The 13,646-nt window shown below is 35.4% G+C and overlaps 1 protein-coding gene across 1 annotated transcript; it reads left to right on the top strand.

Moving 5' to 3' along the window:
- The first annotated feature begins 355 nt into the window (after nucleotides 1–355).
- LOC139719877 (uncharacterized) lies at nucleotides 356–13,090 on the top strand. Its single transcript, XM_071631261.1, has 5 exons — nucleotides 356–484; nucleotides 7,575–7,653; nucleotides 10,432–10,483; nucleotides 11,120–11,377; nucleotides 12,250–13,090. The coding sequence occupies exons 1-5, from the start codon at nucleotides 432–434 to the stop codon at nucleotides 12,312–12,314; spliced, it is 507 nt and encodes a 168-aa protein (XP_071487362.1). The 5' UTR covers nucleotides 356–431; the 3' UTR covers nucleotides 12,315–13,090.
- The last annotated feature ends 556 nt before the right edge of the window (nucleotides 13,091–13,646 follow it).

The following is a 13,646-nucleotide window of genomic DNA, read 5'->3' as shown; positions in this document are numbered from 1 at the left end:
AACGACGCTATCCCGGACTGACTTACAGCGCATCTATTGTTGTCATATGTCCGTGGTATGGGGTATACACATGCCGAAATCCCCTATCCCGAGCGGGACCTTTGACTGACCCGACCCATTGGTCCTTTTCGCCTTCCAGCACTGACAAGTAGTTTACGGTTGCCCCAGCAACGGACGCGAGTGGGGGCCCCTTGCGAAGTGTTGGTTGCCTGAAAGCTCGGAACACGCCAGCCCATTTGCGGTGAGGGATTAGCGATCCGCTGTTCTATTAGCAGGTTATCGATACCGTCGGCGTATAGGCTCAGTTAAACAATCGCTGCGCTTGGCTACGCGTCGTCTGTCCGTGTGTGAATCTTTTATTTCTACTCGGTGTTTTGGTGACTCAATTTACTGTTCTCTACATTCGTTGAGTCGCACAAACTAGGGGGAAGATGTCGTCTTACACCGGGTCTTACAAAAGACCAATGTCATCGACCAAGTCTTCGTGAGTAAAATCTTACTTTTCGTAATGTTATTAAGCTCATTTAGATATCTTGTGCGGTAATGAGAAGGGAGCCCGTTGTCGCAAACTACTGGTGTGTTTATTTGTGTTTGCGCACACTTCAAGGAAAACATGTGTACTTCAGTATGTGTTTTATATGCGCTGTGTTAACATTTGTGTGTAATCATTAGCTCGTAGCAAGTGACATCATTTTGACTGGCATAGCTTCAACTTAGTTGTGATGATGGAAACACTGAAGAGCAGTAACAAATTCTGATAACAATGTGTTCGACAGCAGGTTATCAAGACATAAAATTACTGCTAAAGCTCGAATACATTATGAAACTCCCTACTCCGTTGTTTCATGTACCCATCATCGATAATAGAAGGTTGATGTTTATTTGTCTTAAATTAAGAAAAAAAAAAGGATACAGTCGATATACATGATTATAAATAAAACAATTGAATTGGAAGGGCCACACTTATGTTTATTGTTGAGTTTAATCATTACACAGTGATGTTATTCCAAGATAACAGTCCTTTGTCAATCACGTTAACATTCATCGCGCGTTGATTTCAGCGTGCAGGTTCTTCCAAGCACGTCAATTTCACTTCGTGTCGTTGCTTGGAAACAAGCGAGTACCTTCTCAGCAATTTTCTTTCGGCATGGTCTGAAAATACATACTTTGTGCTGATGGATACGTATAGGGTGAGGGGATATTTACATTCATATACAAAAGATAAGGCCAGCTGAATTACTGTTTACTTCTCGGCAATGAACATGCATCGACACATGAGTCTGCATTAAAATGAATGTAACGTTCAAAATACACTCACAAAAAGAACATAATTAGTAAATATCACACTTAAAAAGAGTTATTGATGGAATTTCTCATTTTCATTTGCTTAATGAAACAATCCTTAATCATAGTCGCAAGCATTTACCTGTATACAAATTAAAATGATGATGATTTCATTGCTTCACCACATTAGTTTCCTGAAATGACTTCTACATAAATCATTATTAAACTTCCAGTTTTTAACATGATATAAACGAAAAAACAAAAACAAAACGGTATCCTTCATATCAAATTGTTGTGTTGCAAATAATACAGCAGTGATGCCTTTTACAAGTAGAAAGGAAAAGGGCTGTAAGAAGTTCCTTAATTAAGACCAATTAATATTACTACATGTACGATTACGTGTACTTTCGCAAGTGTCAATTGAGAGTTGTGGATTTGCTGAAATTATTATCTCGGCTCATATGCAGTTTGGATTCCGAATGATGTATGATATTTTAAGCCTGGCTTTATGAAACGAAAATGATTTTACTTTCATTCTGCGCTTGTCAACATGACCTTGTAGAATATTGACTCTCAGACTTCCGAGTAATCAAAATCCACACGCAGCCTGCATCCACGGCTTTCGTCACTGCACTTTCACTGTGATACAATAGTAAGCTGGCGCATAGCAAGACCTTGAATGGCCCATCCAATTTTGCTAATAACTACTAGAATATGAATTAGTGTGGAGCCTGTTATGTTAGACGGCTGCAATAGTTTTGTGCATTTAGTATTTCATATTTTTCTAGAACTGCTTGAACGAATAGATTTGATCGGTGTGTCGTGGTTAAAAATTAACTTATTAAAGCAACATGATTGTATCCTCATTGCAATCGCGAATAAGATATGGAAAATGCACAGTTTGTCAGTTTTCATCAGTGACACATTCGGCGATTTAGAAGCGAAATTGACTGCACGAGCCCCAGAATACATCAATAATGAAACACACAAAATACACATATACACACACGCGCGCACTCACACACTCACACAATATGTACAACTGTATACGCATGTACGTGTATGTAAAGGCCATCATAGACACATGCAAACATTAAAGGGATAGTAGTATTGGTGGAGATGAGAATTGGGCTTTTAACTTTTTTGCGAGATATTAAGAACACACTTATGATATAGTACAGAGCAAACCGTTTTAAGAGGAATTTATAGTGTATTTGATGAAAATCGGGTTTGGAATGACTGAAACATCCAAAAACAAAGTAAAACAAAGCAATCGTAATAAAGTGTGGGTCTCACACTTTATTAGAATCGCTCTTTTTTTGGATATCTCAGCCATTTCAAAACCAATTTTCTGGTTAATAAACGTTGAATTCCTCGTAGAATTACATGCTCTTCAATATTTCATAAGAGGTTTCTCATTATTTCACCAAAAAATGATAGAAACCCGAAATTAGGTCTCAACCAAAACTGTACGAACCCTTTAACTTATGGCTTGATGAGTCTGGTGAATTGCACTTCCGGTAATAAATGGACCATAAGTATACAAGTAAGTGAGATAGTATAATCCCCCAGTCGAGAGTCCATAAATTTTCTGAAGCGTGTGCTGAAGAATATCACAAGCCCCATGATCTTGCACGTGTCACCGGTTAACCAATAGTAATTATCCTGATAATGATGAGAATGATACAAATCACCACCACCATTCCTGCGCTCAATACAATGCAATATAGACCCAAACAACAATGATTTGTTTTTCTTTGGGTTAATACATGTAGATAAACAAAACGTTGAAGACGATTAAGCGACAAGCGCAATTATGATATTTTGCATTTCTTTGTTGGAAAAACCATGTGTCTTAGCTATATGCAAAACAATGTTGGTATTTTTTAGTTTCAAATGTGTTTTTTTTTTCCATCTCTAAAAGGATTATTGTCAAATACAAATACACATGCACTCTAGACATTTCTAAAGGGCAAATGCCCTGTAGTGGCGTACATGTACATTATATTCGGCACTGTCCCCAAGTAGGCCTATATATGCCGTAACCATGGTTACATTGTTTCATTTTTGTTTCGTAATTTCCTAATGCCACGAGCGCTTTAGAGGATTGTTTCACGCATATATATATATATATATATATATTGTATATATGCCATGAAAGGTTCCCATTTACATTTGCAAGTAGCACCTGCGTTTGACGCATGTTAAACGGGTTGCTATTAACACCCTGATTTCCATTCAGTATTTGTACTGTTTTTTTTTCTCTGATATGTGTGTTAATGGGTGCATGGTTAAAAGTCCCACATTCAATAGCCAATACAGATGTTGCAAGAAATGTACCTTTACTGTTTACTCCCCTTTACTCCCCTCCCCCCCCCCCCCCCCCCCCCCTGTATACGGGAAAGTCTCCCTGAACTTTAACTGGGCAAGTGTCACGGTCCTTGAATTCTCTGTCTGTACGTGTTATAAAACACAACACCTTTATACTGAGTGGTCCGGCTATCCCCTGGTGATCTGTTGTAATTGCGTACTAGTAATTATTGTAAGTGTGACCAAGATGGGTCTAATTGTACCAAATTTTGTATTGTATATTGAAACCCCACACACATTTGCACTTTGTACACACACCTGCACAGTAGTATGCACTTGCAAAATGCACATTAGCACCTATGCAGTTGTTGTCTCTCAAATCTCCGGTAATTTACATTTCTGTATTACAGAATGGCGTCACATGTGAATACCCCCGATATTCCTGCTGACGTTATGCCTATGCGCGACAGTAAATATTACACACCCCTTGAATTCAATGATATTGTATCGTATAGTTCAGATAATATTTCACTTCTTCGTATAAACTCTAGGAGTTTGAATAAAAATTTTGAATATTTGGAAAATCTTTTGCACTCTTTAAACAATTTTGAATTTTCTGTTATTGGAATAAGTGAAATTTGGTTACATCAAAACTCCCCAGATATCTTTAATTTACCCAATCATAAATTAGTTAGGGCTGATCGTCAAGGAAAAAGGGGTGGCGGTGTTGCGCTTTATATTGCGCAAAATTTACAGTTCAAAATCCGTTCTGAAATCACGTTAAGATATGCAGAAACGTTATTTATTGAAATTGAGAACCCAATCTCTAAAAACGTTATTATAGGTTTAATCTGTCGACCTCCTGATCTGAATTGTGAATTATTTTGTGATGAATTGGATTTATATCTCCATAAGATAGGTAATGAAAGCAAACATGTTTTTATTTTTGGTGATTTCAACATTAACTTTTCCCCCACATCCGATAACAATAATTCCCTTAATCTTATGCATTTAATGTATTCATATGGTTTTATGTCGATTATCAATAAACCCACCAGGATAAATCCACACTCATCAACTCAGATTGATAATATATTTTCGAATGTGTATAATAATACAATTATGGGGGGTATATTATGTTCTGAAGTTTCTGATCATTTACCAATATTTTCAATTTGTGAATGTAAAGTGGGTCGTAATAAATTACATGATAAAATATGGTATTATAAAGAGTCAAAACGTAATGTGGAATTATTGAAACAGAATTTATTTTTAGAGGAATGGACAGATATTTATAGTATTAACAATGTTAATTTGGCATATAAATGTTTTAATGATAAATTATTGTATTATTATGAAAATAATATTCCTTTATGCAGAATAAAAAGTAACCGAAATAAACCAAGAAATCCTTGGATTACAAAAGGTATTTTGAAATCCATAAACACTCGTAATATTTTGTATTAGTTACATATTCGTAACCGAACTGAATTTAATTTGAATATGTATAAAGTTTATCGAAATAAATTGACAAAATTGATTCGTTTATCCCGCAGATTATATTTTTCTGATAGAATGAAAAAGGTTTCTTCGAATATTAATGCAACATGGAAAATTATTAAAGAGGTCCTAGGTAAAAAGCCTGATTCTCCGCCAACGGATGATATCACATTAAACGGTATTAAAATAAATGATCCCAATATGTATGCCAATTCATTTAACTCATTTTTCGTTAATATCGGTCCGGAACTTGCTACTAAAATTAGCAATACTTCTGCTCATTTTACAGATTATCTTTTTGACCAAAATCAAGAGTCTATTTATTTTAATCCAACAAGTCCCAGTGAAATCATTAGTATCACTAAATCTTTAAATAGCTCTAAATCTTGTGGTTCTGATAAAATAAGTATGATGTTATTGAAAGAAATAGTTTATCCACTCGCAGAACCGTTAAGTTATATATTTAATCTTTCTTTATCACAAGGTATTTTCCCTGACCTGCTGAAAATAGCGAAAGTTAATCCTGTACATAAAAAAGATGATCCTCATGAAATTAGCAATTATCGTCCTATTTCTTTATTGCCTAGTATATCCAAAATCTTAGAAAAAATTGTTTATAATAGACTTCTTAGATTTATTAATAAGTATGATTTACTTATTCCCAATCAATATGGTTTCAGAAAAAATTATTCAACTGATTTAGCACTAATACAAATTTATGACAAAATTACGAGTGCTTTTGCAAACAAAGAACATGTTGCAGGTATATTTTGCGATTTGAGTAAAGCATTCGATACTCTTGATCATTCTATTTTACTCACCAAACTTAGTCATTATGGTATTCGAGGACAAGCACTTTTATGGCTTAAAGATTATCTAACTAATAGAAGACAATATGTTATTTTTAATGGTTGTGAATCTGACCCCCTTTTAATTAAATGTGGTGTTCCTCAAGGCTCAATTCTAGGCCCATTAGTATTCCTTCTTTATGTTAATGATATCATAAATACATCCTCTCTTCTCTCTTTTGTTCTATTTGCTGATGATACGAATATATTTTATTCTCATAAAGATCTGAAGATTTTAAATGACACTTTAAATATTGAAATTAGTAAAGTATCAAATTGGTTTAAGTCTAATAAACTTTCTTTGAATATAAAAAAGACTCATTTTATTCATTTAAAACTTCATTCTCATAATGAAGATACGTTGATACATATTAACATTGATGATATCCCATTAGAAAAGAAAGTGAATTCAAAATTTCTAGGAGTATATATAGATGAAAGTTTGACTTGGAATGAGCATTTACATCATGTTACAACGTGTATTTCTAGAAATATAGGGATAATTTCCAAGCTGAAGTTCTTTCTTCCTCGTTCAACTTTATTTCTATTATATAATTCCTTAATTCTCCCATATATAAGTTATTGCAATGTTGTATGGGGTACTTGCGGCTCTACCAAAATAAATTCTATATTTAAATTACAAAAGAAAGTTATACGTATTTGTACAGGATCGCATTTTCTGGCTCATACTGATTCTTTATTTCATGAGCTTAAAACATTGAAGGTTTTTGATTTGAATATTATTCAAGTAGCAGTAATTATGTTCAAATATATACATCATCAACTTCCATCATCGTTTGATAACATGTTTAGGTTCAATACTTCTGTCCATTCGTACCCTACTCGTATATGTAGAAATTTCCACCTTTTGAATCCCAAATTATTAGTGACACATAAATCTATAAGACATTCGGGTCCGGATATTTGGAATAATCTCCCGGATAATATAAAGTCTTGTTCAAGTATTTATTCTTTGAAAGCTTCACTTAAACGATATTTGATACAATTATATTCTCCAAACCAATTGAGCTAACAAATATTTATAGTATAGATTGTCATCTTATTGTCAATCTCTATTTTCTTCCTTCAACTGCATATTGCACTCTCACCTGCAACTGCACTGCACTCACCTGATCACCTTCCTCCAAGATAGTTATGTCGTTGGATAGTCATTTTATGAGGCCTCCATCCATTTCAAGCTTAATCGCTTATGATGGTGGTCTCCTGCATTCAATTATCTCTGTTGTTTACTGAAAAATACTGTATATTTTATTCTATGTTTCTGTGTATCTACATTGCTCAATGCAATCACCTATGTGAATCTATTTATGTACTGTTATCGATTTATTTCACTGCACTTGTTATTCTTTGTCTTTGTACTTTTTGAAGTTTGCATTCAAATTGCATCTGATTGAATGCAGAAATAAAAGCAAACAAACAAACAAACAAACAAACATCGATACGCTATTGAGTGGCCTGTAATCAATCATACGTAATGTAGCCTATACAAGATTAACGCGCAGTTTCTCACGTTGACTTAAATGAAACAACTCTCATCTACGACATACCCTGAAAATACTATATGACGATGTCCTTTTATTCATTTTCTTTTATTCGTGTCTTTGCCCGCAGATTGACTTGGTGGTCGAGGCACGATCCGGTCAACATGATGCAAGGTCACACCGACCACTGGACAAAGATGAAAATCAAGGTATGTATACTAGATCATGATTTCTCCGCAAATGGTGGAGCAATGAATCTTGAACCGAGAAACACTTCACCATATACGTTACAGTAGAGTTCGGAAGTTTCGTAATGTTATTATTCAAGTTTCTGAATGCTTCTCTCATGATACTGGTTTTTCACTATTTTCTTTACCTATACACGTTGTACTTGGTAGCTTTTGTTATCCTGTTTGGTAAACCTTGAGTCCGAGACTTAATTGCATTTTTCATAATGCAAGGTAAAAAGGACCAATTAAAACGAGTGTTCTGCTTGTTCAGGGATTTGTGTGTGTGTGTTTTAAATTACTGTTTACAATAATAATTCAAAAAGGTGACGAAATGTCCGCGCTATTAAAAAAAAACAAACACCTAAAGAGGAGAATAAAAATTATTTTGTTTTATCCCGTCTTCATATTCTTATTGGCTTGATTCACTGTCACTTAATATAATTCGACCTTCTTTGTTATTTAAGCTGCTTGATACTAATAGAACAGAAATGTGTGTGAAAAATACAAGAAAAAAGAAAAACACTAAAAATACTGTGCTTCTGAAGACGTGGTATAATATGCTTTCGTGATAGAACATTTGATTTGTCCATACGGCTTTTCCCCTGATCTTTCAAACATGTCAATACAACATAGAAATATAATAGCTGTATGAATGTATTTGCCTAGCAGTGCATTCCAAGTGAAATTGATGATATGCGTTTGCGTGACTGTCATATCTCAAGATTATGTGCTCTTTTACTTGAAATGCGTAACTTTGTCGAAAAGATTGAAGAAGCAACAAGGATGGCATACGTAAGTATCAATGTATGTTTGCAACGTGATAGTGACGTCACTAGCACTGATGGTGAAAGGGTTTACTTGAGGTCATGTTTGGAGAAATGTTTTTCCGTCTCTTTCTTTTATTGTGATTTTTTTTCCTTACTTGTGTAATCACTCACTTCTGGACTTAATCTGACAGTTTGAAATTTGGCCCGTTGTGATGTTGCGAAGTGCCAAGAACAGATGTTCGTAATGATGATGATAATGGTGGGGCTTAATCGCGCTTATATTGCCCCGTAATTATCATGATTGACACTGAGTATTGCGCTGGCTGCCGGAACGAGATGGATTTGACTTACTGCAAGGAATGTTACCAGTTTGGGCGGTGTGAAATATGCCTATCTGCAAAAGTGTGTCGATATCCACCTTTTTAGGAGATGACTTGAATTTCACATCGAACATGTATGTGTGTGTTTGATCTTTCTTTGTTGATTGAATATTGACAATGGATATGGGCAGACTAACACATTTGGAGAATGTATTTGTTCTTTTGTAATCAGATAACTCCTTAGAACCAACAAATCCATGCTGTTTAAAGGGCCCCTGAAATCCAAATGCATGTTGATTTGTGTTGATTTATGATACCCTCAACATCACTTTTGCGGTGAAACGAATTATCTGGAAACATTCCATATATTTTTATATACTTGCATAATTATATAAAATATATTTATATATACTTTTATATACTTGCATGTTTCTGTGATATTACTGTGACTAACAAAAGGCATGGCGAGGGAACATGCAAGCTATGCCGAGTCGAGGGGAAGGTGCATTCCAATGTCTTTTGTTAAACATTTTAGTATTTTAGCAATGATTGACAGAATTGAGGTCATCTGAGGAATATTGGTTTGGAAGGACTTTGTGGGCGTTCCAAAGTAATCTGAAGAAAAATAGAAGAAAAAATTGTGAATATATATATGGAATGTTTCTAGATAATTCGTTTCACCGCAAAAATTATGTTGAGGGTATCATAATTAAACACAAATCAACATGCATTTGGATTTCAGGGGCCCTTTAAAACGTAAACACGGAAAGACCCTAAACTCATATTCAGATGGCCAGGGCAAGTGACAACATCACCCACTCCTTTCATAGTGCCGTTTAAAACATAGGTAATGATAACTGCAGTTATACGGCGGCACATGAGCAACAACCACTGAACTGCCGGCGTAATAATCTGCTATTTCAATACGGGGTCTCTAACGTTTGTAACTTATATAGAGATATAAAACTGGTGTATATCTCTATTATAGCAACTTACCTTTATAAGTGGGAAAGTAAACCCTAATATAGTTGTTTAAGTGTGAACATATCTGAAGTTTGTTTTGGTTTGATTGTGATATTCTTGCCCACTCTGATTTGCTTTTTTAATTTTTTTAATTTCGTGTCCGCAGTATTGATTGCATATGCGTGCAGCGCTGAACGATGGGCGACGTTGCACGTGTTTAAATGTTATTGTTCCTTCACACTATGGTGAACGTGAATTTTTTTCTTCAATATTCTTTTAAGAAGGTACCGCACGTTTTTCAATGGGTGTCCTTCATCTTCTTCTCGTTTGTGGTTCAGATTGATTTATTTTTGTCGTCACACCCTAGCAGAAAACTCTTCCTCAGATAGACTGGATAAAAAACAGGAAGGTGGAAGAGACCCACCTCCCTGATAAAAACCACAGGTCTTAAGTACAGACAGTAATAGCATTACATCAGAAGCTTCAAACGGGCAAAATATACACTTGTCGACAACAGCATGTACTTTGACTATACCACATTCATAAAAGGAAGAAAACAGCAAAATCTGATATCAATTCATAGACATGAAATATGATATAAAAGGAGATGTATCTTAATATCATAGAGACTTCTGCTGTATGTGTAAACATACGATAGATGAGATTTGATTCATACTTCTGTTTATGATTATTTTCTTGCGATACAGTCCACGACATTTGAGGTCGCTGTTCCTTCTGGCCAGCTTGTGAGTTACGCAGGTACGTTTTGTAGTCCTTGTTTGTTTGTTTGTTTGTTTCTTCTGTTTTTAAAGTTCTATGGCAATGAGAGTGTAACCAGTAGTAAAATACTTGTAATATGACCAAGGTATTTCCACGTTTAAAGGGTACATTTCAGGCGTGTCGAGTGTCTTTGCAAAGTGCATTACCCCAACACAATGATCTTTAAGAACATTTTAAGGAGAGATATACATTGTTTCAAACAATATCTCATTTTTTTTTTTTTTTTTGCCAAGGTGAAAATTTTGGGGCGAACGCATGTAACGCTATTATAGACTGACATCGCGTCTATGGTCAAATAATATATATCCTTTGAAAATTTGATGTTGTTCAATAAATTTGAATGGCCGTCCATGATATTGATTAGAAAAAATAACAACATCAGCAGTACTAAAATTCTATTGAACATTGTGTTTTATACCATTCTAGATTTGGTGGACGTATGTTGCCTGGACTGACAGAAATGGGACAGTGTGGTTACTCCAAGTAACATAGGGCCTATCAATACGTTCACCATCAAGTCTAGAAATACTTTTTAAAATTCATTATACAAATTGTATTTTATAGGTCTACATTATCATAATAACGGGTTGTCATGATTATTTTCATTTCTTCCAGACCGACATGCACCGAGTATCCCAAAGGGAGAGGGCCTTGCAACCTTTCAATACAACAATAATGGTACCATCGCCCGGGTCAATGACCCGACGTTCAATGCCATGCTCGTCCGAAAGATGGCTGGACGAATGCCGGGATCGTACGAGATGCACCGACCGAAGCCGACAAGCCGATCCGAGTATCTCCGGACTTCTTTCAACGAACGCGCGCGTGAAGGTTTCAACTACTGGCAAATTGAACGACCGAAACCTACCAAATGTAAGACACTTTGAAGTGGTTGTGGTTGAATTCGAAGTTATACTGCAGAAATAAAGTCTGTGCTAAATCACCTCACGAATAATTCATTACGTCTTGATTATTATATAGAACAGGGGCCCGTTTCATAAAACTTGTTATCAGTGACAAGTTGTCATAGGTGTGACAAGCTACTGAAATCCTTGCATTTGATTGGCTCAGAGCAAATTTGTCATAGAAATGTGGCAGTTGTCACTGATGACAAGTTTTATGAAACGGGCTCCAGATGTTAACATTTTCCATCATGTGAGAAATGAAGAAAATCGAACGTTACTTGAGAACATAAACAGAATGGTTGGATGGTTGTAACGATGTCCAGAGAGACCGTGAGAGATAAGATTACTCCAAACAGACAATTCGAGAGTAAAAGGTGAAAACGGCTGTGAAAGCGCTGTATTCTCTTCGATAATTACTGAGAAAGTTTTGTTCCTTTCTTTCTCTCTCTCTATCTCTCTCTCTCTTTCATATGCTACAATGTTGGTCTTTAACGGAATGTATTTTTGTGTCAATAATAATGTTGTGTATATCTATATAGGCCCTACTTGCTGTCATTCTCATGCTTCATACAAAATCTTGACATGGACACCTGGCTAATCGTATATTACTCTGTATTACTTTATATGGAAATAAAATCATTTGAAATTTGAATGTAATGTATGGTTCTGGTAATGGTTATGGGAATATAATATGCTGGTTGATATTGATCATTAGTTATGCATTTTATACCAGTTTATTCGCGCGCCAAGATTATGTAAACTATTCTGGTTCTGATACAGACTGTTGGTGTGTTATTGAGAAATGGTATAATTTTCTTTCGTTCAATTCTCCTTTTCCAGTCGGGAGGTACGGCATCGGCTCGGCAAACACAATCCTTGGCATTGGCAACGCGATCAGGACGTAGAGAATTCATCCGATCATGATAATCTTGAACTTTTTTGGTGAAGAGCGTTGAAAGAGATGAGATCAAATCGTTTGAAACAAGGCGAATCGGTTGTACGCTATACATTGCGGAGACTGAAAGTGTGAACTCGGCATCAAAAGTGTGAACGAGCAAACTACGTGTGAACTCATCAGGAAGTATTTCGCCGCTGTCATCAATACATTTTCCACCCTCGTACATAATCGTCATCTGCTTAAAGAACACAGTAAAATACGTTACACAAGTTTCATTTCCGACCTGGATGGATAATTAAATTTGTATGCTAATTTGAGTTGGCCGACTATTTACAGATAAGTGAATTTCCCAGTTATGATCGTTTATGAAATGTTTCATGACAAAAACATTTCTCTATGTCGTGTTTGAAAATGTAGTGACTTACAAATACTGAGCTGGTCATCTACAGGGAATTACATGCGAAGAGATTCTTAAAGCTATATCCGTGATTTTAGCTTCACTATTTTTCAATGAGTACCAAAATAGCGTCATTTTTCAGTTTATTTTAATCTCTTCTCGATGCAGAATACTGTCACAATAGTTAGTTTACACAGTAACAACCACTGTTACCTCACTAATCTTTACGCTGTAGCAAACACATGTACACTATCTTCTTTCCATTCTTCAACATTATATTGCACTATACACAAAAAACAATAAAAACATAAAAAACGGTCAACTACGCGCAACAAACCGTATTAGGAAGATACGAGATAAGTGCACATGGGTTCTTTTCTCTTTATTCTTGAATGCATTTCTGTAACTTCTATGTGACTGAAAATGTCTGGCTGAATGTGTCCTATATTTTCGTTTCGCAGATTTTTTTTTCTCCTGTAGTTCAGCGCAGATGTGATGTGTGACATCTCTGTGTAATCATGTATAAGAAACACAAAACTGAGCGTGTGCCTTTTAACAAATACCTTTTTGATGACTATATTAGACTAATCTTACTACATTGGTGTTTGTGCATTAATTCCTTGTTTCTCCTGAGTCATTCAGTGGGAAGCTGACGAGATTTTAAAGTTTAAAATGCCGTGATGTTGCTTGGAGCGCCATCTATATAGGAGTAACAACCCTGAGTGTGTTTGGGGTTTCTTTCGTTTGATTCAGTTTTCTTTTGCGTCAAAAAATGTCACATTAATTGCTACGGTAAAGCAGACTATAAGTTAAGAAAAAATAATCTGAGGACACTTTTTGATGTATAACTGCTGTTGACAGTATTTGATTTGCTGCTTTTGTGACTCGTAATTTGAATGTGTGTGTTTGATCTCAATGATTAGTGAGATTAAAGAAGTGTGC

Source organism: Diadema antillarum, unplaced genomic scaffold (assembly GCF_040938485.1).
Source record: "Diadema antillarum isolate AM-2024a unplaced genomic scaffold, OU_Dant_1.0 scf00000116, whole genome shotgun sequence".
Classification (NCBI taxonomy): domain Eukaryota; kingdom Metazoa; phylum Echinodermata; class Echinoidea; order Diadematoida; family Diadematidae; genus Diadema; species Diadema antillarum.
Note: the sequence above shows the minus strand (reverse complement) of the source record. Positions and strands in the feature narration are given on the sequence as shown.

What these genes read in the sequence shown, in the direction of transcription:
- LOC139719877 (XM_071631261.1), top strand. Translation starts at nt 432, where the DNA reads ATGTCGTCTTACACCGGGTCTTACAAAAGACCAATGTCATCGACCAAG. An exon ending in ATGTCATCGACCAAGTCTTC is followed by an intron (nt 485 to 7,574) that starts GTGAGTAAAATC and finishes CTTTGCCCGCAG; the next exon opens with ATTGACTTGGTGGTCGAGGC. An exon ending in CCAGCTTGTGAGTTACGCAG is followed by an intron (nt 10,484 to 11,119) that starts GTACGTTTTGTA and finishes CATTTCTTCCAG; the next exon opens with ACCGACATGCACCGAGTATC.